General features: G+C 43.6%; 1 protein-coding gene and 1 long non-coding RNA gene across 5 annotated transcripts; both read right to left on the bottom strand.

Annotated features, from left to right (window-relative positions):
* Window positions 1–525: 525 nt before the first annotated feature.
* Window positions 526–2,538, bottom strand: LOC113606716 (uncharacterized). The gene is made up of 2 exons (XR_003427681.1): window positions 2,141–2,538; window positions 526–1,632 (listed from the first exon to the last, which is right to left on the bottom strand). It is a non-coding gene; the product is annotated as an uncharacterized LOC113606716 (long non-coding RNA).
* A 117-nt stretch (window positions 2,539–2,655) lies between these two features.
* Window positions 2,656–27,672, bottom strand: CEP43 (centrosomal protein 43). 4 transcript variants are annotated; one of them, XM_027081380.1, is made up of 13 exons: window positions 27,511–27,658; window positions 26,744–26,797; window positions 24,525–24,579; window positions 23,958–24,046; window positions 23,368–23,505; window positions 20,956–21,036; window positions 18,489–18,548; window positions 10,525–10,751; window positions 8,372–8,484; window positions 6,888–6,956; window positions 5,457–5,496; window positions 4,460–4,556; window positions 2,656–2,891 (listed from the first exon to the last, which is right to left on the bottom strand). In XM_027081380.1, the coding sequence occupies exons 1-13, from the start codon at window positions 27,610–27,612 to the stop codon at window positions 2,817–2,819; spliced, it is 1,200 nt and encodes a 399-aa protein (XP_026937181.1). In that variant the 5' UTR covers window positions 27,613–27,658; the 3' UTR covers window positions 2,656–2,816. The 4 variants fall into 4 exon arrangements, with proteins under 4 accessions (XP_026937181.1, XP_026937182.1, XP_026937186.1 ...); XM_027081381.1 differs by lacking the exon at window positions 26,744–26,797; XM_027081385.1 differs by lacking the exon at window positions 18,489–18,548 and having other exon boundaries at window positions 27,511–27,656.

Consider the following 27,672-nt stretch of genomic DNA (forward strand, 5'->3'; position numbering starts at 1 on the left):
CGGCAGCTGCCCAGCCCCAGCCTGTGCTTCCCAGACCCCTGGATCTGTGCATGTGGTCGCCTTGGATCCTCCCCGGGCACGTACTGGGGCTGACTTCCGCTCCAGGCACCAGGGATACACACTGCTTACAAAGTCCCTGCTCCAACGGAGCTTACGGATGATAACCCAGCGCATCTCAGACAGCAATGAGAGATGAAGAAAATACACAGGGCAAACGTGACAGTGACGGGAGGGAAAACGGGCACCCCCTTCCGGCTGGAGCTTCTCTGAGAACGAGACGGAAACAAGCCAGCCCGGCAGGATTCTGCGGGAAGGACGATCCAGACAAGGAGAGGCAGATACACCCCAGACAGGACCCACCTTGGCAGCTCGCAGGTGCTGTGCGGCGCTGGAGCGAGGAAAGAGGGGCGAGGGGCAGAGGCAGGCGGCGGCCATCGGGGCAGGACCAAGGTCAGCACAACTGGGGCCTGGTTACTGTCACTATGAAATACAAAGGGCGTGAGTTTTCACTCACTTTAGTCATCATCAATAAAACGAGACTTTTATTGACATCTGACACACAAAGAAACATTTGAAAAACTCCACCGTACAATACAGGTTTTACCATAAAAATGTTATTTCCTGGGTTAATGTTTCAATATGTACTTCTCAACAAAAAGAAAATGCTAATCACACTCAAAACCTTCTATCTAATCAAGGGACACATGTGGAAAGAGAGCTTTTTCACAGCTGAATTTTAAGCTATTAAAACTATCGGATCAGATGTATGTACTGCTGATGACAAAGCGAGTCTCATAGTTGGCATTTTCTCCCCATCCTCCCAGATACCATAAAAAGATCAGATTCTGTGGGTAACAGAAAAATGACAGATTTCAGATGCTACTATTCAAAAGTTTTCTGCAAAATTAAAGCGCCACACCCCGATGATCATTCCATTGAAACAATTTCAAATCATTGCACAGAAACCTAGCTCCTATCGAATATCAAAAATAAATCACACATTTGACACAGATTCCAGAGGGCCAGAACAGAACCACAATCTTTATAGAAAATGACTTTTTACAGAGATGACATCCAAGGAAATACATTTTACAGTGAGCACACTGGGGGACTTTTAGCAACAGACTACATCTTCACGCAGCGCTATTTCCTCACGTGAAACAAAAAGCCTGACCGAGACTGAGATCACGGCCCACAGACTGAGGGCAGCTTGGTGGAGCGGCTCCCAGGCTGCCCTGGCCCACATTCTGTCCTGCTTCCTCTTGGTGTCCATGGCTCAGCTTCACTTAAATGGTATAAAATCAGATTCTAATGTCACATAACCTTGATCCATACATGATCACTTCCCTTTACATTTCGGAGCCTAGTAAATATTTCTGAAGTGTTTAGGCTAGTATGCAATGAAAAACTAACATTATACAAACCACAAAGTCTGTTCACTTCTTGAGATCAGTGAATTAGGTCTAATTCGCTCCTTTTATTAATAAAGGTGACAATAAAAAGCTTTAATTTAACTGAAATTAAAAAGTACAAAATTCAACACAGTCACAGCTTTACTTACATCCACATGAACACGCATGCATCACTTCCAACTGTGCTTGTTGATACTTCAGGATCAGTAATGTCTGCAACCTACATAAACAGCAGCACAATGGGTAGAATGTAAACGAGACTGCCTGAAATGCTGTCATTGGCTCAACTTTTAAGGGTTACAATGAAACTATGTACAGTGTATAAAGCTTGTCAAACTGGATATGGTCTTAGGCCATTACTACTGTTACAGTCCAATTTGGATTTTAATATAACCAACTTATAGATCTGAAATAAAAGCACTGCTTAATGGTTTCAGATGCATTTTGGTATTTAATATGTTTCAAGGCATCTTTACAAATAATAAATTATGACTATGACAAGGAGAACCTGTGAATAAAGCTTCTTACATGGACATAGCGCGGCGACTGCAAGTGCTGTCAGAGACAATTCCATGAATCAAAAGTCATAACCACATCTGGATTTTAATCTTTAGAACAAGCAAAACTAAGTAGCACACACGAGTAGTTTAATATAACCTTAATGGTCTAACAAACCTTCCAAATGGAAGGAAATATAAAATAAAGTCAACCTATCAAATGTAACTTACAGTGATGGGCTTCAGGACTGCAGAAATCCCAGGCCACCTGCCAACTACCTGCAGAACCACCTGCTGCCGAAGTGCCTGACCCCAGGCGGCTGCCCCACAGGTGCGCACGCGGAGCTTTGGGAACCTACGGCTTTACTGGCGCCTTCGTTATGCACTTAATACTGGCATTTCACAGACTCGCTCCTTGTAGTGAATTTGAGCGTAATCAACTTCCATAGAGAAGCACGTAGCTAAACCAAATTAAGAATATTGAATCTTCCACGCATGGTCTCAAATAGGAGTATTTTGTTTAGTATAATGAAAAGTTAATTTTTTTTTTTTTTTTTGCGGTACGCGGGCCTCTCACTGTTGTGGCCTCTCCTGTTGCAGAGCACAGGCTCCGGAAGCGCAGGTGCAGCAGCCATGGCTCACGGGCCCAGCCGCTCCGCGGCACGTGGGATCTTCCCGGACCGGGGCACGAACCCGTGTCCCCTGCATCGGCAGGTGGACTCCCAACCACTGCGCCACAAGGGAAGCCCAAAAGTTAATTTTTTTTAATATCTGTAATCTTTTTGGAACACAGGCACCAACAGGGAGCAGACATTCCAGCAAAGAGAGATTGTCCAGGATAAAAAAAAAAGAACTGATCAGAGTCCTTTGTCCCTTTGCCGATTAGAATACTTCCTTCTTTCATCGCCTAGGCAACATCTTCCAGATAATCCGCAACGTCACTGAGCTGGGACACAGTCAGGTCCTGTGTCAGGTCATCAAGCTTCGTTGTTCAAAAGAAAGAAAAGAACTAGTGTCAGGATGCAAGCAGAGTCTTAAATAATGTTTAACATCTACGCTGTAGCTTAAGCGCCGTCTTATGTTCTACAAACTGCTGCACAGGCAGAAGTCCTCGCCCTCACTTTCTTCTTCCTTTTCTGAGATTTTTTTGAAAGCTGAGCTAACCGTTGAACTCTACATGAACAAGAAGACTGGCTGTTAAAATAACCCATCTGTAGCTCTTTTCATAACTTTAAAGCAACATTTTCAGGCCTCTTTAGGATGACATAAGGTAAAAAGAGAAAGACAAATTATTACAAACTTATACCGTCTCAAGAATTAGAGAAGGCACGTTATATATTATCACTTAACCTTCAGAACAAGCCTGTGAGGGAGGCATTGACACCTCCTCTCACGAATAAAGAAACCGAGGATCAAAGGTTGCAGCTCGCCTGAGAAAGCACATGCATGAAAGAATAGGAACGCGGGCCCAGATTCATATAAAACGCTGCTTCTCTCCAAGGCCTTCTCCCTGCATGACAGTCCCTGACAGTCACGAGCACTTGGAGAGTCTCTCCTCATTCTGGAAAGCAAGGTTCACCTCCAGGCTGTAGCGACCTACAACCTCAAAGGCAGACTCACCCCCAGTTTACCGTGGGCACTGATATCTGATCCTGAGATGCTACCTTACATCGCAGATCTATCATACACCTAAGTATCTGCTCTCTGCCCAAGAAAAGGTCAAATGTGATCTCCAAAACGCACTCCTAATTTTACACCCTGACTCCCCGTTTCTGCTGTCTTGTCTCCCTGCCTGCTCAGAACAGTCCACACCCCAGTCTCTGCTTCAGCTCCTGCATTCACAGGGATCTTATATACACACAAACCTTCGATACTGACGTCTCTTAACAGGACCACCTACCTACAGTGTCTACACCCTGAGGTGGTCGATTCTGACTCTCATCCTGACCCACCATGGCCCAGTTACACCCACAGCAATTGAAGCCCCAGTAATAACACGCCAGCATTTCACAAGCACTCAGTTAACAAAGCAGGCGACAACTGAAAACAATTTTACACATTCATTACAGACATTCTTTTTAGATTTGGACCAGGAAACTCCGTCATAAACTTTACGGAACTTTCAACTGCTTTTCTCCTAGTTAGTATAATTTTTATTTTATTGGCGTATAATTGCTTCACAACGTTGTGTTAGTTTCTGCCTCACAGCAAAGTGAATCAGCCCTACGCGTACACACACCCCTCCCCCTTAGACCTCCCTCCCCACCCCCACCCCACCCAGCTAGGCCATCGCAGAACACCGAGCTGAGCTCCCTGTGCTACACAGCAGGTTCCCACTAGCTATCTAGTTTACACGTGCTAGTGTATTTACGTCAAACCTAATCTCCCAATTCATCCCACCCTCCCCCCTTCCCCTCCTGTGTCCCACATCTGTTCTCTAAGTCTGCCTTTCTATTCCTGCCCTGCAAAAAGTATAAAGTTTTGAAGCTTTACAGTAACTCAAGGCAACAGGCACAGATAGCACTCCATGGGAGAAGCACAACATCATACTTTATCACTGGTATTGACGTCATCTATTTCCACAGAGAGGTCTTCCTCGATCTCTTCACCAATACTTAGCTCACTTTTTTCTGAGCGATGGCTGGTACTAATTTCAGGGGGGGAAAAAAAAGAAAAATAAGAACTTTGAGTATAAACATTTAGAGAGAGTAACTAGCATTCTTCAATCTTTCATGTAATTATTTTAATTCTTTAAATAAAATAGAATCAACTATTAACACATCATTAATTCCATACATCTCATCTCACTTGAGCCTTAAAATAACTCAGCAAGGGCACAGGGATAGTCCAGTCCATTTACCAGATGAGAACACTAAGCTTCATACTAGTGACTATGGTCACAATGGCATGAAAGAAGCAAACGCAGATTTTAAAAATTTCATCTCTCAAAAAACTGTATGTTAGGAAGTAAACACAAATTCTAAATTGGGGGAAAAAACTATCAGTTACATAAAATTCTCAAACTCTGATTTAAAATTTCTAATCATATCTACAACAAATATTACTTCCAAATTAATTATTAGCTAAGTCATAGGTTATATTTTCTTTACATATATAAAAAAATTACCTAAAACAAAATATTAAGAAATGTCACATGAATCAGAAAAACCATTTGAGGGGGCAATTTGTTTAAGCCGAATGTAGACAATTCCCCCCACTGAGATCAGAAAGGGGAGAACGAAAGCACTGACAACCCAGTGGCCCAACTGCTTCTGCTGGCTTCTGAGTTGATCCTTCAATGTTACTTCCTTTTCTTATTCTTATCAAGTTCCCTGCACATAATACAGATGTTCTTATTCTAATGTAAAATCAAAAACACGCTTCAAAGTCCAATGTATAATTCTGGATTAACTATCTTTCATTCACCTTCAATCAATATGAACAAGAGAATCAAAGACTAAAATAAGCACCAACGTAATTCTGTCATACTTTCCTGTTCAGAAACTGTTTACAATTTATGTATTTCTTGTCCAACCATTTTTCTTACCTGTTAAAATCATCAGCATAGTCATCTTCCTCTCCAGTCCCTGGTAAGTTTAAGAAAAAATATATATGTTATATTTATATAAACACACCTCACAATTTATCTACAATTAGACACACATTTCCTTCAAAAACTACACTACTGAATTATATGGCATCATTAAAAAGAACAGCTGGGCTGCAGTTTGGATTTGGGGGAAACTAACCACCCACTCCCCCACCTTCCTCCGGCTTCTGTAGCCAATTCAAGGACAGAACAGTCACTGAAGAGTGGGCTGGAGCCTCACATTAGCCTCTGACTTCCTGGTCACACATACAAGCCTGTCCTGCAGGCCAAATCCGCCCACAACCTGTTTTTCTACGGCCTGCAAGTTGGGAATGGCTTTTACATTTTCCAATGATTGTAAAAATACAAAGAACACTCGGAGACCATGTGTGGCCCGCCAAGCCTAAAATGCCCATTCTGCCCTTGACGGAAAGAGCTTGCCGACTCGTGCTCTACACGTGTGAAGCACCTTCTGTGAGCAGCAGTGCCTTTGACTAATATTTTTGTCTCCCAAACTAAACTGTGCTCTAAAGCCTTATTCCAGAAGCGTCAAGGTTCTGAAGGCGGTACGGTGCCCACAAGTGGCCCAGGGCACTCGGAGGCTTCTCCTGCTGCAGCAGTACCGCTCCCGCTGCTGCTCCAGGCCACAGGACGGGGCACAACACCCCAGAGTTCCTGTTACACGTCCATCCCCATCAGACTGACTCCCTGGGGCCCGGACCACGTTCCGCCAGCCCCAGGGAAGCGCCTCTGCCTCGGCACGCACTATGCTCGCGGTCCGAACGGCAGGCTCTCCCCTCTGCCTGCCCCAGCAGGTCTCGCAGAGCAGTCACTTCCTGGGAGAGGCTCCCCCATCGCCAAGGCTAGGCTAAGTCAAACTACTCCCCGCTTCCGTAAGGCTGCGGCCTGACTCTTCTAACACTCAAAGTACCCGTAAGGCACCTGTTTAACACCCATCTTCCTGCTAGGTTTAAACCCCACGAGGACAGAATCCGCTGTGGTTACTACTCCCTCCACCCCTGGCCGACACAGTAACCCTGGATACATAAAAACCGTCCAACCATCTGTGCGTGAGGTGCTCACGGTAGGCTGACCGACACTTCATTTAAGATTTTATTCTAAAAAATAATCGCCTTAGGGCCTCCCTGGTGGCGCAGTGGTTGAGGGTCCACCTGCCGATGCAGGGGACACGGGTTCGTGCCCCAGTCCGGGAGGATCCCACGTGTGGCGGAGCGGCTGGGCCCGTGAGCCATGGCCGCTGAGCCTGCGCATCCGGAGCCTGTGCGCCGCGACGGGAGAGGCCACAACAGTGAGAGGCCCGTGTACCGCAAAAAATAATAATAATAATCTCCTTAAAGCAGTCCATACTGCGACTGGAAATCTACTGACCTAAACCAAGTGATCCGATTTTATCATTGACCAATTTAAGATCTTTCAGAATTGTGTTTCCCCTTTTACCTGTGAACAGGAAAAAATAGTCACATTAAATTGACTTTTAGAATATAATAGTCTCTAAACCATGTCAACTTTTTTTTGCAGTACAGGGTTTGTTGATACATCATAACCAAAAACTAAGAAGAAAATTACAAACTGTGATTAATTACACTGCATTATGCATTATTATGCATTACACAATAGAATACGCTTACACTATGTATCACACAGCCCTTTTTTAACCACACTATTACATATCCTTTTTGTAGCCATACTACTTTTTATTGGAACCTGACCATCAAAATCATTTTCTACCCAACTATCAGATATCAGCCTTCTATAAGAAGCCCTACTGGGTATGAATTCATGGACTACAGTTAATTATTCTCATCAGTTTTATTTTTCCTTTGAACATCTAAATTTTGCTTCAATTTAATCGCTATTTCATTTACCAAACTTATCTCCTCATTGGTTTTTATTTCTTCAGTGCCCAGTTCTCAAGGCCCTCTCTAAATCATTATTTCCTAGTCAGTGTTAAGAGTGACATGATCGTGACACTCTGGATTCCTTCACTGAAGGTGACAATACCATGGGAAAGGAGAAGAAGAGGGAAACTGGGCCGAATTAACAGACTCATGGCTAGTTTACTTTATGTGCCCCAAGAAATCCTACTACAGTGCTATCACGTAACACAAAATGGTTAGTAAGTACTACAAGATTATGCAAAACCCCACAGCAATTTCCTAATAAAGATCTACTCAAAGAGGCACATTTATACTCTAAACACTCTGCCAATTAAATCCTATATTTACTATGATATAGTGTACAAAGCTCATCTGCATGATTACATGTTTAAGGCTTTGCTTTTGAAATCCTTGGTCTTGTCACCATCTGTGTGCAGTAGGAGAGCCATTCCACGTCTAGCTAACAATCCCTACCTCTGCTGCATATAAAAAATACATCTGATCCAAATCCCTAAAGGGAGAATAGCATTTTAACATTCTTACGATGATTACTGTGCTATCTACGGAATAAAGTTTTAAACAAAAAAAAAAGTTTTAAAAATTAATTGTAAGTAAATCCTACATAAGTCAATTTAAATGTCCAAAAAAGAGATGGCTTAAAAATTATAATGTCTATTTATTATAGAAGACGGTTAAAAAGTCAATTTCCTAAAAACATTTCCATGGCATAGGAAAAGCAGAATACAAAACAATATAGAGAATATGACCATGCTCAAAAGAAATTTTAAAAATAAAATATTAACAGAAAATATCACTGAGTAGTAAAATTATGGGCTATTTTTATGATTTTACATATATTTTCCTGAAAAAATAAACAATGATCAAACACTACTTAATTAATTAGAGAAAAAAATATCATCAGCATTCAAAGTCCACGTCTTCAGTCAGCAAACCTAGGAACTTCCAGACACTCACTTTCAGAGTCTTTCAATGAGGGAGCTCCAGTAAGGGAGCTGAGTCCACTTTTTAAGGGGGGGGCGTCCGAGAGCGATGCAAGGCTTCCTACTTGCTTACTAGGTTCACTTCTCCTAGCAAGAAACAAGTGTACAGTTAAATGGGATTCTTACATTCTGCCATTAAAACACAAGCAGCTTGAATATATCTTGTAGGCAACACAGGAGCTGGGCAATAAAGAATATACATTTCACAGATTCAAAATCATGAAGTACACCCGGCAAGGCAAAACAGACTAAGAATCACTGCAGGTTCGCGCAGGAAGTTCCCCCTCTCTAGAACTGCGTGTGATGTCTCACAAATTAAACCGCTCCGCTTCATGGGCTTCACTGTCGGGGATTTTATCGGAAGTCCCTTCCGTGGCCCAGAGATGCAGGCAAGGGACAGCGCAGAAGCTGACGAACACAGCATGACGGCCCAGACGTGCCCCGGAGAGCGGGCCGCAAATGACGCCACCAGCTGACCTCAGCACACAGTCCTGACCGCCAGCCTGCAGCGGACGCGGGGCAGTGCCCAGCAGCCCGCAGGCTCGCCCTCCGGCCCGGCGCCCTCTCACCTCCTCCGGCGCCGGCACGGAGGAGGTGCAGCATTCCAGGAATTCCCCTCTCCCGCTCTTACTTCGTTCATCTTTCCTCTTTAAAACCGGATCATTCTCATCAACACACGTACGTGCTACTGTTCTTCGCAGTTTAACATTTCTAGCCCCATGCCCGCTCTCCAGCCACCGCGCATCCCTCTGCACCCTGTACAGGAAAACTCATCAGGAAATCATTCTGCCACATACAGTCCTCTCGCCTCAGGCTTTCCTGAACCCACGCTAACCCTTTAACACTGCCCCAGGGCCGCCCGCGAGGGGCATCGGGGCTAAGTGCAAAGGGCGACTTTCAGCAGAACTTAACTCAGCTGCTCACTTGGGCCTCCTCCTCCAAGGACGCCTCTCCCTCCGGTTCTCTGGGTCCCCTTCCCGCTGCAGTGCCCCTTCCTTGGTGACCTCTTCCAGTCTCCCGGCTGTGACCTCAGCCAAGACTGATGCCTCCCTAACTGTCACCTCTAGCCCAGACCTCTCCCTGAATGCCCACACCCACACCCGAAAACAGGCTTCACCTGTCCACTGACGACCTTCTTGAACTCGCTGGTCGAGAGTGAGCTCTGGACCGCCGCGCGGCTCACCTGCGCGATCCAGCCTCGCTCCCCCTGCTCTTCACCTCGATCAGTTGGAAAAACTCCTAGTTACTCACCCTGGGAAGAACCCCGGAGCTGCCCTTGATATTGCTTTTCCTCTCGCACACTTACCAGCAAATCCTTTTGGATCCAAACTCAAGATACATCCCCTACCGCCTATTGCTCACCACTTCCGCCATCACCCCTCACCTGGAAAACCCTAAGAGCTTCCCGCCTGGAGACCCAGCGTCCAGGGGGCCGTGGCACTGCGCACGTCGGAGCAGTCACGCTGCTGCTCACAGCCCGGGGCTTCCGGGCCCCTCGGGTTCAAGCCAAGCCCTGCGGTGGCCCCGGCCCCTGGCCCGACTCCACCTCCTGCGAGCTCCTCTGCCGCAGGTCCTCGGACCCGCCGCACCACTCACCTCTGCCTGTGCAGGGCTCCGGCAGCCCAGCTTAACGCCTGGCCTGCTCTCCCCTCCATAAGCTCGCCCTTATGGAGGGTGAGGCCTTCTCCAACAGCTACTGAGAACCGGCCGCCCTCCACACCCACACTCCCGCCCTCCGCCGTTCCGTTCTCTCAGTTCCTGTAACACGGGCTGCATCTGGGCGACACAGCACCTGGGGACTCTTAACTTATTGCTGCTGCCGTCCAGAGTATGAGCTCCGGGAAGCAGAGATTTTGCCTGTTTCATCACTGTTGCACCTGTACCTGAAACGGTACCTGGCATACAGCAGGCACTCAGTACAAACCTACCTGCTGAAATCATTAACGTCTAGGTCCTTCAAAACTTGGAATTGTTTGACAACATAAAAGGCTCTAATGACACAAAATCAGACTTACAAATTCACTAATTACAGAACCATTGGTAGCTCATTATTTCTTAAACATAAAACATTTAGAAATTCTATTTTTAAGCCGCTAGTCTGATAATATAAAAGCACAGGTTACTCACCAACCATAGGTTTTTTCTGGTTTAGGAATGGGATCATCAAAGAAAGAATCTCCTTCCATATCATCTTCATCTGGACAAGGACCAGCTTTGTCTTTGACATCTAGACTTTTGTTGCTTAACAAGGATCCAATTTTTGTTTCATGGGCCAGTAAGTGAAGACTACTTTTGCTCTTTGGTTCTGATGATGAGATACTGGTATCACTCTGACTAGCATCATTGCTGGCCTTCTAGAAAAAGAGAGGGAAAGAGAAAAGGTCTCCTTGGCGAAATAAAACTTTAATAAGACATCTTAAATAATAAAAAAAGTCACGTGAACATACGCAATTCTGTGTATGCACATGCATACACACGTGGGGTCTTGCAACTGCATGAGGTGCAGTGGGACCCCCCGGACCTACCAGTTCATCCCCAGGCTTCAGAGCATAACTAACTTTTGAAGGGGAAAAACGTCAAACATGTTTGTACCATTCCTCTCCTCCCTCCCTAAATGGAAATACCTTTACCTAGCCCATTTATACACAAACTTTCCCATTTCCTCTTACATATATATCACTGCTTCATAAATTACCTTAATATGTTTTCAACTCGCAAATAAAAAGCATTACTAATAAAGGATATAAGGAAGATTAGTTCATCATCATTAGTTCATCACATAAATGAACCAAGCATTAAAACAAAGTGGTCGTCAATAAAACTAGCAGTTTTCCATCCAGTGCCAAATACAGCGGACATCAAGGTGAAAGATGCCGCCTTTACCGTTCACATTTCTAAAGTAAAGTTTTGCTAGTTTTATCACTGGTCTTTAGACTTTCAGAGTAACTCCCCATTCCACACCTCCCTTCAGCGTCCATGGATGCATGTATTGATGTATATGTTTCTATATATCTGAAACCAACATACAAAATTCTCAAGCATTTTTACTCCTGTCCTACTGATCTGGTGATGTTAGCAGAAAATATACTGCACACTGTATTTTCTTGTTTTCAGGTAGCCCTAACCCTCACAACCTAATTTTATTCTATCCTTGGTCAGATTTCTTTTTGTCTTTAGACACTTCTATGTCAACAACATAAAAATAATAACAACAAAACCAAAATATCATGATAGTAATAATAAAAGTAGCTAACATTTATGGAAAGTCTTCAAATGCTTCCCATGTGTTACCTCATTTTAATCCTCAAAATAACCTTATGGTGTGTGGGGCAGGTTCTGTTTTCTCTGCAGAAATGGAAAAGGAGATGTAGAGACACTGCAGTCACTTGTCAAGCCGGGGAGTAAAGGCGTCTGATATCAAAGTCTGATTCCAGAGGTTAGCTCTAAAGGCTTATGCTCTGCTATTAGGTTGAGTCATATGAAACTGTAGTTTTTATGGGTTAAAAATGACAGTTTCCCAAGATTCAGCCTTCACACTACAGAGAGCAGTGCTGCGTCAGATGCCACAGTGTGTGAGATGAGCATCTCCTGAAACATGGAATGTGTGATGTAGTCCACACTCGACTACTAACTATGTAATTTTAAGGAATTTAATGTTCTCAGGCATGAATTTCCTCAAGAATTGAACCACAGTAGTCTTTTCCAAGTCCAATTATTACCAGGAGGTAAGGAAAAAGGGATGGGCAGCTGGGGAAAAGTGGTAATAACGCCGGTTAGAAATTACTCAAGGAGACACTAAGGATGACTGCACTTTCAATCTGTGTATAGACAGAAGGTACTATGCAGTAAGATATACACTTACAGTTTTACACTAATTAGAGGCCATGATTAGTTGACAGAAGGTAAGATACATGCTGTACAATTTTTAGGGCCTTGTATAGAGCTATACATTCCATATGTTATTAATACAGATACATCAATGGTTGTAAAAAGAGATGTCTGGAGAAATAAATACCAAGTTATCACCCTTTTAGACAACATAGGATATTTTCAAAGAAGCAGACACATTTTCAAATTTCCCAATAACTTTCTTGAAGTCTTCCTATTATTATCAATTATAGAGAAGCACCACCCACCTATGTATTTCTTAAGTGTATTCATGCCCGTTATAATTTCTCATTTATAAATATTTTAAAAATTGACTTATATCTTTTCAAAGGAATATGCATTTGGAAATAAATACCCTGCATTCTTGTGCTGTTTAAACACATTTATGATTACAGATACTGAGACAGTGCAAGACTGTCTCCTTCAAAACAGCCGTGAGAAAATTCAAAAGGACACCTGACATGAAACGGACAAATACAAATGTAAAGCGCATTACAGGAAACAATCATTATTCCAACAGAGTCTTTCCTCCCCATGAATTCACAGCAACATAATTTAAGTCCATATAATGAACTATCTGAACTTAATAACCAATACAGATCCATGATTACTTTTGACAGGGTTTAGTCTTGCTATGAAACAAAACACTAGTTTTAGGAAGACAAGTTTCATGGAGTAGCACATTATGATGTTCAACACAATACGTATTTTTTAAAATAATAATTTGTTTTAAGATTATAGTTCTATTTATCTGTGGAGTAAAATTAAACTTTAAAAACACGCAATCTGCTTTGGAAGCGCTGTCAAAATCAGTTTCTAAATCACGTAGGAATGTGTCATCACTTCGTAACTGTGGCTCATTTTTTATCAAAAAGACCATTACCTAACCGGGTTAGTAATGAATTCACTAAACTTAATTCCAAATATTTTTTACTATTAAAAAAAAATCCACACTAAGAGGAGAAGCATTTATCAAAACATTCTGTAGACTGAAACAAAAGTACTGCAAAACTTTAAGAGCAATTTTCCATGGAGGAAGTCCAAAGTTTTTGAGCAACAACAGATCAACTCACGATGCATATACCCTGGGATCTATTTATTTTTTTATTTTTTAGATTTTTAAATGGTAAGTTTAATAATGGAGATACACATGGGAGACACCAAATACAAACTTAAAAAAAAGGAAGCTTTAAAATGTCTTCTTGGAGGTAAAGATGTCTAAGCTGAGTTCTAAAAATAAACAGAACTTTGAAGACAGGAGTTAAGGACAGGGTATTCTAGGCAGTGGATTAGCTAGAGTAAAGGCACAAAACTGAGAAACAACGGATACGCACCAAGAAACACAAAGAGCTCAGAATCGCTAAAGTGTGAAGTTAACGCAAGGCTCAGCAGAATAAAGCAAGACAGGCCCCAGATCACAGAGATGTTTCACGGAGGAGCCATGTTTGCAGATTAGAAAGATCCCGTGACTACGTAAAAAACAAACTTGAAGAGCCAAAACCCTTAAAAGAGGAGAGCAGTTAGGAGGCTGTTTGAGTAAAACTCCAAAAAAAAAGGTACAAGGGATTTAAGGGATTTGTAGAAGCAGCTGGATGCTGTGTGTAAATCCCAACTCTTCTATGTAACTTTACACAAGGCCCTGATCTCCCTATGCTTCCATTTCTTTATCTGTAAAGCTGGCATAATAATGCTGACAGGAATGACACAGTATCATTCCATTTTGCCTATGAGGAAACTGACAGCTAGAATAAGGGTTAATTAGATGGGACAGTTCAGACAAGTACATACAAGTTAAGTTAGCAGGACGTGGTAATGGATTTAATATGGGAACTGCGAGAGGAGTGAGATTTCAGAATGGCTCCCTGTTTCAATTTTGGAGACTATCAACTGATATTGAGAACACAGGAAGAAGAACTGGTCTAGTGAAAATATGGTCTATTTCTTATAACTGAAATTGAAATAGACTGGGATCTGTTTAAAAAACTTTTATCATGGCTTAAGACAAGTCTCATACACAAACTTCAGTTACTTAAGTCTCTATCACCTAGATGTGGACAAATTAAGACTCAGGATAAATCTAAACAGCTAAGATTAAGAATTGTTTAAAATAAAGAAATGCAAGCAAAAAAAAAAAAATTCCTATGACAATGCCTTAGAATTCATTCCCTGGACAACCTCAGAAGCCTTGGAGGTTATTATGGGTTAAACTGCATCCCCCCAAAAGGTAAGTTGAAGTCCTAACACCCAGTACTTCAGAATGTGCAGTCATTTACAAGTAGGGTCACTACAGATGTAACCAGTTAAGGGGAGGGCACAGTGGAGGCGGGCAGGCCCCTAACTCAATACGCCTGGTGTCCCAACAAGAGAGGACAGGCACACACAGGGAGAAAGCCCGGTCAACATGATGGCAGAGACTGGAGCGATGTGTCTGCAAGCCAAGGAGCACCGAGGACTGCTGCGAGCTGCGAGAAGCCGGGAGGGAGGCCGGGAACAGAGTCCCAGCCTCAGAAGGAGGCAATCCCGCAGACACCTTGATCTCAGACTTCCAGCCTCCAGAGCCGTGAGACAGTAAACTTCCGCTGTTTCGAGCTACCAACTTTGTGGTGCTTTGTTACAGCTGCCCGAGGAACTAAGAGGTAATTATAATAAAACATAACAAAGTCTTGTCTTTCCAGATCAGGAGGCCTACTGCACAGCACTACAGCAGTCACTTAAGCCCTTGGATGGACCCCAGGGCTAATAAGCTTTATGGTAAATTACAGCCAAACTGTAAGGAAGTTCTAGTGCATGTTTAATTTTCTACTAGTATACTTACACATTCAAGATTTCAATCATTTCTAGATTAACAGCAAATCAGCATCATAAAGAAGTTTCACAGAGAAATAACTACCAATTTTCCAGTAGCCAAAAACTGAATTATCAGTAGAATGTCTTAAAAACCTGGAAGAAATAATTTTGTTTTTCTAAACTAAAGGCTTAATCTGTACTGTTCATAACAGAGGAACAGCAAAGCCAAAGAAACATCTCCGTTTTGCAAAAGTATTCAAAAATACTTGGGCAATTCTAATTCTCTTCCCCGCCCACACTTCAGCCTGCAGCTCCCCTCCCCGACTCCGCCAAAGACAGTTTGTGACCCATGACTTACTAATGAATTCTTTAGAAAAGTAGTTTTACTACCATTGTATATGTGTGTAAAACACACATATATTTAAAGGTTTAATATACTTATCTAGAAAGTAAAGACTGTGGAATTTGAAAACCACAAAACAGACATACAAGCCCCTCTTTCTAAAAACTCAGTTTTTCTGTACATGCCGTATAAACAATCTGTAATTCCCACAGATGCACATGAGAACCAATGTCTGGCTGTGAAGTCGGCCTGATCACCCTCTGTCCAGCGGCTCTGCTCTCTTACCCTGTGCAGCCAGCTCGCAGGCTCGGCGGACAAGAAGTCTGGGACCTGAAGCAGAAGGCCAGGCACAATTACGGGTTAGGGCCAAGTGCTGGCATCTCGCTCACCCACATGCATCCCTTCATTGAGGGGGTGGTGGGTGTGGGGGGGGTGTGCGCGCGCGTGTGTGTACAGAGTAATACTGTTTTGTTCATCTAGAAAACCCTAAGGTGAGACTATACTTTCGGGGATCATTTCTACAGCTCGAAAACCCAAAGGCAGCCGCAAAAGATGCGGAAACACACGCTCCCAAACGTACACAACACGTGATCCCCATCAATGCCCTAAATCAACATAAAGCTGGGCTTAACCCAGAATTTTGAAAACAAGGAACAAATTTAGAAATGTCATTTATTAAGAACTTGAAGCAAAAAAACACCTCAACACAAATCAGTTTTAAAACACCTAAAAATCGATTATGAAAAGAAAGGATAACCTTCCATGCTACATTTAATGTGATGATTAAAACAGCTTCATGTTAAAAACAAACGAAAACATCAAATACCTTATTTAGTTTTTTCAACTGAATGGTTAAAAACCTTAGTGGAGCCTACCAAAAGTCTGTTGTGATAAATAAAATGCATTTATTTTTTTCAGACAACTAGCACCATGCTTGGTACAACAAAACGGTTCACACCAAAATAGATTATTACGGATGATACTCTGGAAGTGTTAATGCACATTTAAAATGTTTAACTCGTTAAAGAAATGCCCTCCCATCTAATATTTATGCATCTTGTATTCTAACTCTTCTAGCATCCTTTATTGTCCTACAACAATAACAAAAAGAAACGTAACTTTTATTTTTACTCAAATTAAATTAGTTCAAAACCCTTAGATTTTGCTTTGCATATTAACGGGCTTACAATACTAAGTACAAACCAGTTAAACATGTAACTGATTTTTTAAAGTTTATTTCTGATATGAATATAGCTTCTCTGAAAACAGCCAGAAGTCTCTGAATGAGCAGTTAATACTTGTGCCTCCCCGCAGGCAAAAGAAACAGTAAGACACAGACACTTCCTACTGGGCGCCCTGGGCTACCACTCCCAGCTCTGCCCACCCGAAGGTGCCACTACCTACCCTGTGAACGGCTCCCCCTGGAGCCTGGCTGTGGACAACCCCCATGACCAGATGCAGCTCAGGATTTGGATTATTAAGATGTTAAGAAAGTTAGGATACTAAGGGTACTGGGACCCTGCTGCACGCACAGGGCAAAAGGTGAAGGCAGAGGGAGGGAGAGCTAACGGCTCCTCTGCTGGGCTGGAAACAGGCAACGCTGGGTACAACACGGACTTCTTATAGACGCAATTTGGAAACAAGAACAGGGAAATAGAATGGAAAAGGTTTCCAAGTCGCTGAGGAAGTGTTTTGGGCTCAGGAATATAATCGTGAAATAAAAGGGGCCCGACGTGCAGCCTGCAGCTCCAGAATAAGGCCTGTGCAGCCTCTTCAGTCACCCGCAGAGCACGTGAGAGGGAGGCGCAGAGGGGGGACGATGTCTGCGCCCTCGCCCCTGCGTCCAGCACACAAAGCGAAATGTGTCTCCTAGTGGCTTTGGTTCTACGTATCAACTTCTTTCAAACGTTTTAACTTCTTTAAAACTCATGACACCAACAAGATTTTTAAAATTTAATATTACGAAATACACTTTAAAATAGTACAAGAAACTGACTTAAAACATCTATAAAAAAGCATGCTAGTTTATATGCTTAATTATTTTTCTTAAGGTCTGTCTCACGTCTCCAATTTGACCATAAACTGCTTAAGTGAGGACCCATGTTAAATCTGTCTTGCCCCCAGCACTTAACAAAGACTTTCACTATGTAAATGTTCAAACATACTCGAATACATTTAAAAACATCTTCGCATGTAGTAGTGCGTAAAGAATAGTGTGAACAAATATAGTAACAGGAACTTACCATGAAACCACCAGAACTAAAGCCAGCTAACACGGCAAATACAATTGTTCAAAAGCCTTTAATTTTGGAAGCCCTCAACTTAGTGAAAAAATCTACACATAAACCTACAGGCTCAACAAAGACTAGTGATATTCTCACACAATTGAACGTTAAATAACTTGATCTTATTCTAAATAAGTGTAAGAACTATACAGATAATTAATGCTTCTGAGAACTCCAATACTTAAATTTTATAAGCAGCTCATCTACTAGCTTAGTCGAATTCTCAGATCTTTTGGGAAGGAGAAAAAGCAGCCAAGGCGGTGACACAGCGGCGCCCCCGTGAGTCTGCTGTGGGGCAGCGCTCAGAAAGGCTAACACGTGCAGGGGCTGACGAGCTGCTCAACACAAACAGAAGTGTCTTGAAGGAAACCAGGGCTGGCCTTTACTCATCGACTGGAACTTATCCAAAAAGTAGTCTGATGTTCTAGTTACCTCAGATAAAAATCATAACGTTAAGAATACATAGGTGACCATCCATTCAAGAGGAAAGTAAGTATCTTCAACTTGTTTTTGTTGCCAAAAAAACAAGGAATTCTCAAAGCAAAACCGAGAGCAGAGTTTTAAAATACAGCACTATGATTTTCACCTGGATAAAAACTGAAAGTCAGACTACTTTTTCTTTTACGTCACCATGACTTTGGCATGTTCTGATCACAGATAAAAGAAAGTGACATTTCGAAGGAAAACGTAACCCTAGGCCAGTGGGAACTCAGCGCCCGAGGAGGCCCGCGTGAGGCCGGCGGTCGGCCCAGCCCAGGCCGCTCTCCTCCTCGGCCGCCCCGCGTTACCTTGGCACCAGACTTCCGCCTGCTTGGCTTCTTCTTACCTTGTCCTTTATACCTTGGTATCTGAGCATGAGAATAAAATGACATTTTACCACAAAGTATAAATCTTTAAAAATAAACTAATTCATACCAAACCAATACAGATTCCTATTAGAAAATTTCTTAAAAATGGAAAATGTAACTAATATGCTTCATTTTGAAATCCACTGTTTTAGTCTTTTCTTCACACTCTTCCTAAAGTGGTTCAGCTCACGTTTAATTTCTCCCTCCGACAGTCCCAGGGTTCAACGTAGGGACCAGAGCCCCTGCTCAGCTCCTGTGTGTGGGGACTCAGTCCTGTCGCGCTCCGTCCAGCAGCGCGCTAAGAAAGCCAGCCTGCACACCTCAGCAGCTTCCTCTGGGGCCCGCCCTGGCCTCACCTCTCCTTCCCCGGGAGGACACAAAGCGCGCTTCTAAGGGCCTGGCTGGACCCCGTGCTTGGCCCCAACTTCCCGGAACTCTTAGTGCTCTCCAGACCGATGAGGCGCCCTGTAGGCCCTTCGTAGAGCCCCCAAACCACTCAAAGACCTCAGAGAGAGAAGAAAGCGGGCAAGAAAAGGGTGGGGCAAGGGCTGGAATCCCAAATCCAGACCCTGTAGGACGACAGGGGAACTGCGGTCTAACTGCCAAAAGAATGCCTTGTCTTAAAACAGACCCCATCCAGCCCCACTAGAGACGGGCCACGGTGTCCGGAAGTGCTCACTGCGCCCGCGGGCCGATGATGCGACTGACAGCCCAGGCAAGGCTGAAAACCATCGGAAGGTGGCAGAAGCAGGGACCACCTGGAGACACCTTAAAAATTACCATCACTTCTCTGTATTTAGAGCAACATTTCCTGACTTAAAACTTAAGATTCTCTTGATAATTCTCATGATAGAGCTTAAAACTCTTTTTATGTAGAGAGCATACGGATATGTAAAACAGGCATTAACATTTTATCTTGAAGACACACAATATGTGGAAAATTAGTACTGCCAATATGCTTTAGAAAATAATATGCTAAAAAGAGAACTTCCAAATAACTCAATACTATAGGTGTTAATACGTGTTTTGGAATATGGTTAATTTTAATCCCTCTAAAGCCAGATATTTTCACAGAAAGCAAACCTTTCTTTTTACTAAGGCTCTTATATCTGGCACTTAATTTGAAGTGAATTTTAGATTCACTCACGACCTCGTTCTCCCTGTACAGCAGGTTCCAGCCTCCAATGAGCATCACGGGAAAATGCTTCCAAGACCAACCGACCCTATTAGGAAAGGCTAACTAGGCCTCGGGAAAAAGAACAGCTACCAGCAGCGTGAGAGCCTCGTTCCCAAGGCACAGCATTCCTCTGATTTCTAAATCTAAAAAATAAAAAGGAGCAACAAAATCAAAGAACCAGCAATAAACAGCAACAGGAACCATTCACTGGTGTCTACGCCCAGGCATCTGGAAAAGCAAGGAACCTAGCAGCACAATTGCTGCCCTAATTTAAAAAGACACAACTTGTATCTACGAATAACACAGCACCAGGAGCCACCTTGGGGATGTACTCCACGGCACCTCTCCAAACAGAAGTCAGAGGAAGTCACACAACACAATCAGACCCAAGCCCGCCCTGGGGTAAGATGGGCTGGTTCATCCACCGTGCTGTGCTCAGCCAGGCACAGGAAGATGCCTTTCCAGACCACCACCTTTCTATCCATTCCTACTATTACAGAGAGCCTTGATTTTAAATTCAAAGGGTCCACACAATTGTTTTCTCCGTTAATCCAAACCCCCGAAATCAGAAGGCCTTAACTTTAACAGCTCATACAAATATAACCAGAGTGCATAGACCTTTTTATAAATCCTTAAAATATCTCATTAGTATAAAAAAATCATGGTCATTTACAATTCCAAATCTGGGCCCCTGTCTACAGTATTCAACATAACAATTCTATATGTTGGAGCCTGGTATTCTCAAATTACAGCAATTTATAAATGAAAAGTAAATTTCCTTGTTGATTGAAGGACAAAACGCTCAAAGCACCAAATGAATCCAAACATCCTACAATTCTGTTATTTAACAGCATATTTCTTTCTACGATACAATATTCAAAACAATATCAAAGCAAAAGAATTTTCAAAAATTAAAAAAATTTTTTTAATAAATTCAGTATTTTAAAAATGAAAGTGTACACTGAGATCAAAATCTCACGTGGCTCAACATATAAATTGTCGACAAAAAATCTAAGAGCGTGTTTACGTGGCGTTTAAAACCTACTGTCTTGCAATACTGGTCCCAAAGGAGCTTATTAAAGTTTTAGAAGACTCTCTAAATAAATAAATAAATAAATAAACATTAAAATACATACTTCATCAAAGACAAGAAAGCACTTTAACAACAACAAAACTTGTAACAAGAGTAGAGACAGAAAGCAGAGCCCCGTGGAGCCTTAGCCCACTCACCTTACTGGGAGGAGTGTGTGCACTTGCTTTTCCTTCTGGTGACTTTGGTGGAGAATGTACATCAGATAGATCTAGTGCACCCTGAAATATTTCACAGTTTAAAATTAAAACATTTAAAAATAAAGCATGAACATACCAATTATACCTCAACAGAATATCAGCATTTAAAACCACTATACAATATTGGCACTTTTATTTCTTCCTATTAATATAAATATCCTCATTAGATTTTCTTCAAATTTTACCAAAACACAAAGCAAACAGATTTGTGATTCTAATTACCTGCTGAGTATTTCACCCAAACACCTTGAAAAGGCTATACTCAGGCCACATTTAAACATGCCCCCAAGCTTCCTTTCCAGAGTTATTTATTTAACCTTCTCACTTTGCTTTCCCAACTCGCCACACTAACACTGTCCTGTGATTCTCAAAGATCTACTCTTTCTACCTTCCCTTGACTTGCTTCCTTACTTCACTGTCTCAAAAAAAATCAACTAGCAACTCCCATAAAAACAGGAGTACATTCCAAAAGCAGCTCCTGGTGCTGCGTTATTCATAGATATAAGCGACTCCCATAAAAACAGGTAACTGAGTGGGGGGGGGTGGGATGAACTGGGAGATTAGGATTGACATGTACACACTAATATGTATAAAATGGATAACTAATATGAACCTGCTGTCTAAAAGAAATAATAATAAAATTAAATTTTTTAAAAAAAACAGGTAACTATTACAACTATGCGGGATGAGGCACTAAATTACAGGGGCTGCCAAGAGGGAGTGAGTAAAAACAAGAGAAAACGTCCCCGAAGTCAGAGTCAAGAGAACATGGATGGTGGGGCTTCCCTGGTGGTGCAGTGGTTAAGAATCTACCTGCCAATGCAGGGGACACGGGTTCGAGCCCCAGTCCAGGAAGATCCCACATGCTGTGGAGCAACTAAGCCCGTGAGCCACAACTACTGAGCCTGCGCTCTAGAGCCCGCAAGCCACAACTACTGAGCCCGCAAGCCACAACTACTGAAGCCCGTGTGCCTAGAGCCCGTGCTCCGCAACAAAAGAAGCCTCCACAATGAGCAGCCCGCGAACCGCAACAAAGAATATCCCCCACTCGCTGCAAGTAGAGAAAGCCTGCACGCAGCAAAGAAGACCCAACACAGCCAAAAAATAAAATAAATATACTAAAAAAAAAAAAAAAAGAGAGACCATGGATGGTAACATTGCACAGCTAGGTATGGGAGAGGATGTACCATTTCAGGTGCAGAATAGATGAGAAAAGGGGGAAGGCAAGAAAGCAAAAGCCATTTCACAGGTAAGCTCCACCTGGCCTACGCACAAGGTTGCACATTTCAAAAAAAGGCGTAAGGCTAGAAAGCCAGGTTCGTGCCACATCATGCAGGATCTTCAAGTTGAGGAACCTGGAGACTATTCAGTTGCCATTACATAGTCACTGTAACGTTTAAAGAGGGAAGAAATAGAGGAAGAGCTGAATTAATTCAGCAATCATGAATAGAAAAGACTGAAAAGATGTGGGCATGGCAACCTGGTTTTTAAGGGGGGGCTAAAATGCACTTCTGGTACAAGCTTCACTGAGTTCAGTGGGCTAATCCACACCTAGTGTTCTTCTCCAGCATCACAAGTCCAAAGCCCATTACCTTCCACATTCCTACAGACCAACCTGACCTAAAAGCACACATTCAACCAGGTATCTGGAACAGTCACGATGTTGTCTACATCCATGAAACAGTATCTTTATGTAACACTAATGTTTGTAAAGGAAATCAGACCATTAATCTCATTAGCACGATTTCTAAAAAGAAAGGATAAGAAAGACAATGGCTAATCAAAAAAACGAAGTATGAAAATGTTTAGAAACTGCAAAATCAACAGCTTAGAGTTTTAAGCCTAGTTTAAAAAAGCCTTTAAGTTCAAAAAATTGTTAACTAGTCTATAATTCAGCCCTTCTACGTTTAAAAATAGTAGTAAAAGTAACAACCAACAATTGAGTGTTCTCAGCATTTCACATGCACTAACTCACGCGTGGACTAACTCACGCTTGTAAGCCCCACGACGCCTGCAACGAAGGCTACCATCCTATCCACAAAGGAGGACCAAGGCCGGAGGCTAGTTAGTGGAGGAGCTGGGACTGGCTCCACACAGCCCAGCCCCTGAACTCCCTGATCTGAGCATCACTCCCCAGGACAGGTGCGGCAGCAGCCTCAGAGCTACCGCATCTCCAATTATCATCAAAATGTGCATTTATACAATCTCTGAGTATGTCTTCTTTTGTTTTGAAGGAATAACCTCTTTTTATTTAAATCCGACTCATTACGTATGCACTAATCTGCGTGGCCGCACTAGACAGGCAATGACTGGAAAACAGAAACAGGTAACAAAGGGCAGGACTGTACTTACTTCCCCACTGGTTGGCCCTTTTTCTTTCTGTTGACAGCGTCTGATCACTTCTAATAATAAGGGTCCACCCACCGTACCTTCTGCTTCAATAATTCCTAAATCTCGGGCTAAATTCTCTCGACCTTCGAGACCTTGAAACTGGGAAAGAAATAAGATATAAAGAAGTATAAATGCACCAAAATATAGAAAAGTTATTTTCAGAGATTAAAGAAAAATATTTTCAGAACTTAAAGACATCTCTAAACTCAAAGAGGCCATTTTTCTAAGGAATGAAACATCCATTTTTAAGACTTATATATTTCTTTTACCAAGTCTCTGCATTCAAAGTCTCCATTACCAGGTATAGGCTTAGAGCAGAACAAGTTAACTCTATAACAACACTTCTGTCAAGTTATGTGAAGCAGGGACACTGATGCCAGCTATCTGACAGCTCAGATGGCTTTTGAGAAAAAGATAATCAACTATAAAATATAATCTTTATGCAAGATTAAACTAAGTAAGTTGTCAAATTTTGTTAACTTTCAGCTTGTAATGAACCCATCTGTATCAAAGGCAGTTTCAGAGACAGACGTAAAAAGCATCATTCTTACTGTGCTAGTTTCAGGTTGAAAAACAGCCAAGGTAAAATCAAGATTGAAAAACTGAAGAAATTCGGCAACGAGACTCGCCACCAGCCGGCCTGCAAAGAGCAAAAGAGAAGGTGGGAGAGGGTCTTTAGGAGCCCGAGGCCTCCTCACTGACACAGAAGTAAGATAACTACAGTAAAGGGAGAAAAGAAGTTTCTCAATGTTTCAAAGTGCAAATTTCTTCTCTTGAATAATACAATGAAGTGATGAACATCTCAGTTCCGCCATTTCTGCATTAGGACCATTGGTCTGGAACTATCAGTAACACAATGTGACATTTCATAAATGGATGAGTGTTTTGCTTTTCACAGGAAAATCAGCTTTTTACAATAAAATTGGCTGTAACCAACAATTTCCCATGACCACTGATATTTAATGGCAACTCAGTTGTACAATAATATACAATTTAAAATGAGCACCTAGAAGAATCAGATACTTCAAAAACTAATCTGAAATTCCTCATTTCTCCCAAATGGAGTCAAGATTTGAAAATTCAGAGACAGACAAAATAAACAACAACAAACATCTTACCATCTTTCGTATTTAAAAACTTTTTCAGGCTCTCATTGACTAAAGGAGTTTTGTTCTGTTAAAAAATGAAATATTTTAAGTGTTATACATTTATCCCCAAACGACTACAAAATGTAGACTAAAGTTTAATTTTTTGGCAAAGATATTAAGTTAAATACTGTCACTCACAAAATGATGGCTAAACCCATTCTATAACTACTGATTACTACAGGAACTACTTTTTGCCAAGGTAAGGACTGAGACAGGTAAGGACTGAGATATACTCAACTAGGAGATTCTTCTTGACAGCAACAAAAGAAATTACTTAGGTGTAGTAGTGATGGATTTAAGATGTTAATGAATTAGAGGGTGCCTGGAGCACAAGGAACGGTATAAGACAGACACAGTCTTTCAAAACTGAGGGAAAAAGTTGCAGAGGTATTAAAAAGCAGAACATGAGTCCAGGGAATCAGCTTTCTCCTTGACAGAGATGTAAACATGTTTCCATGCTCAACAGAAGAGCCAGCAGAAAGGGAGAGGCCAAAGATTAACAGCGTATAGAAGAGGCACTGACCTAACACCTAGAGGTAAAACCCAGAGAAAGTGATTATTCTTGGACAAGATAGAGTCGCCTCTACTAAAGCAGGAAGGAACGAGAAACAGAGGAACACAGATGCGGGGGAGCTTTTTCTGAGATGAGTGACAGATTGTGGGGGAGGACACAAAAAGTTAGGATCTGATGCTTCTATTATTTAGTGAAGGGAGAGACAAGACCGTCCGTCAACAGTGAAGGAATCAGGTGATGTAGGACGCTAACGTGAAGGCGAAGTGGGAGTTGCTGAGCAGAGACGAGAATCAGGGTCAGCAGCTCACGGCCTCAGAGGCTGGAACCGCCAACCAGGAACATGAGCAGTCCAGCGCGGGGACCGCTCGAGCGCAGACGGACACAAACGGGGAGGGGCGTTAATCGGCTCAACTAAATGACCCTTAAGATTTTTCCCCAAATCAAGTATGGCTGGAAGGCAAGGTAGTGAGGATTTTTTTTTTTTTTTTTGGTACGCGGGCCTCTCACTGTTGGGGCCTCTCCCGTTGCGGAGCACAGGCTCCGGACGCGCAGGCTCAGCGGCCATGGCTCACGGGCTCAGCCGCTCCGCGGCACGTGGGACCTTCCTGGACCAGGGCACGAACCGGTGTCCCCTGCATCGGCAGGCGGACTCTCAACCACTGCGCCACCAGGGAGGCCCGAGGTAGTGAGGATTTTTGAGATATGGACCATGGGGTCCAGACCAGCTAAGAACAAGAGGCAGCTAAGAGAAGACATGTCTGGAAAAACACAGAAGTGAAGACCTTCATGAAGTGACAGAGGAGCAAGGCATCTAGGTCTAAAGTGAGAAGGAGAAGAGGCTGATTTGTCACAGAGGAAGCTGAAGGCCTCGATTATGGAGTAACGCTTGCTGACGGCAGGTTCCAGGATATTTACTCAAGATGGTGGCAGGACGTGCCGTAGAGAGAAAAAACTAAATACACTTATACAGAGAGAAGTGACAGGACCTTTGACATACGAAAGACTACATGATTTTAAAATAACTGAGTGGGGCTTCCCTGGTGGCGCAGTGGTTGAGAGTCCGCCCGCCGATGCAGGGGACATGGGTTCGTGCCCCGGTCCGAGAAGATCCCACATGCCGCGGAGCGGCTGGGCCCGTGAGCCATGGCCGCTGAGCCTGCGCGTCCGGAGCCTGTGCTCCGCAACGGGAGAGGCCACAACAGTGAGAGGCCCGCATACCGCAAACATACATACATACATACATACATAAATGAAATAAAATAACTGGGTGACCGGATAACTTGGAGAAAAGCTGCATACGATATTCCTCCCACCTGGTGGGGATTCACAGTGCATATTAGCATATTAAAGGTTCTAAGGGGTCCCGCAGTAAACCCACTTACTGTGAAACCGTTTCTTCAGGTGTTCTGGATTTCCCCTAGGGAAAGAGATCTATGAGATTTACTATTGGCCTCGGAGTTGTGGTGCCTTAACTTTCTTTAGATTACTCCAAACCTCTAAAATATACACGAAAAGAGAATAATCTTGACCCTCTCCCAACAGTAAAGAAGTTTAATCCTTAGTTCAAAATTGTCCCTGGCTACACACTCCTCTAAACACTGTTTTAGAGTGGCTTTTAAGTAATTAGAAATTAAACATAAACGAATACAGTCATTAAACTTTGTAGATTTCGTACCTCTACTTTTTCTTGCTCCTCTAGCGCTAAAAACACAGCTGCTCGGAGTTCAGCCTTGAAAAAAAGCGGGGGGCAGGGGTAAAGGAACAAAAATGATCTCAGGACATTTTCAGGACAAGAAGCTCACCAGCTGAAATTTCAAAAGGCAAAGGGAAAACTAGCAAGATGATAACGCTCAGCAGGCAGGTGCAAAGAGAGACCAGAAGGCGTCCCGAGACGTCCTGACGAAGGGGCGCAAGCTCTCTGTGCCCCGTGCCCACCGTCTGTCCCCCGGCACTGTCAGCACCCATCACTCTGGCTGCGATCCTGATTTCCGGTCCTTCATGACGCCCATCGGTCGCGTCAAGGTTGCAAAGTACACTCCGAGAAGCAGCCCGCCACCCGCTCGTCACCGCCAGCGGGAGGGGCTCGCTGCGCAGCAGTAGAGGCCAGGGGCGGGGGAGACCCAGGGGCGGGGGACACCCAGGGGCGGGGAGCAACTCGACCACCGGGCCTGGAACGGGACCAGAGTGGGTAGCGGGCGACTCGACCACCGGACGCCGCGGTCGGCCTCCTCCGACGAAGGCTGGCCGGGCCCCCCCCCACCCGCTCGCCGCCGCGCGGCCCGGAAGCTCCCCGGGAGAGACCCTCGACCCGAGCGCGGACCGCCCCGAGGTGGCCCGCGAGCTCGGACCTCAGCCCAGGCGGCCCGCCGGATGCGTCCCTTGCCCCTTTGTGACGCCCGCGGCCGGCCTCCCCTCCGCCGGCCCCCCGGCCTCCCGCCCAACCTTGATGCGGTTCAGGACCCCGCTGTTCTCCAGCGTCTGCACCAGCAGGTCCCGCAGCTCCGTGTCCTCCTCCGCCACCACCGCGGCCGCCGTCGCCGCCATCTTGCTTCTCCAAGACAACCGCCCAAGCCGCCCCGACTGCCGACGGTTGCCGCAGCCCGC

The sequence above is a fragment of the Aethalodelphis obliquidens genome, unplaced genomic scaffold, assembly GCF_003676395.1.
Source record: "Aethalodelphis obliquidens isolate GAN/ISIS:26980383/991018 unplaced genomic scaffold, ASM367639v1 scaffold3, whole genome shotgun sequence".
NCBI lineage: Eukaryota > Metazoa > Chordata > Mammalia > Artiodactyla > Delphinidae > Aethalodelphis > Aethalodelphis obliquidens.

Excerpts from the sequence above, each read along its gene's own strand:
- CEP43 (XM_027081380.1), bottom strand. The coding sequence starts at position 27,612 with ATGGCGGCGACGGCGGCCGCGGTGGTGGCGGAGGAGGACACGGAGCTG. Across the intron at positions 10,752-18,488 it reads GGCGGAAGTCTGGTGCCAAG|AAGGCCAGCAATGATGCTAG; the intron begins GTAACGCGGGGC and ends CTCTTTTTCTAG. Across the intron at positions 6,957-8,371 it reads CTCATTGAAAGACTCTGAAA|GTAAAAGGGGAAACACAATT; the intron begins GTGAGTGTCTGG and ends TCCTGTTCACAG.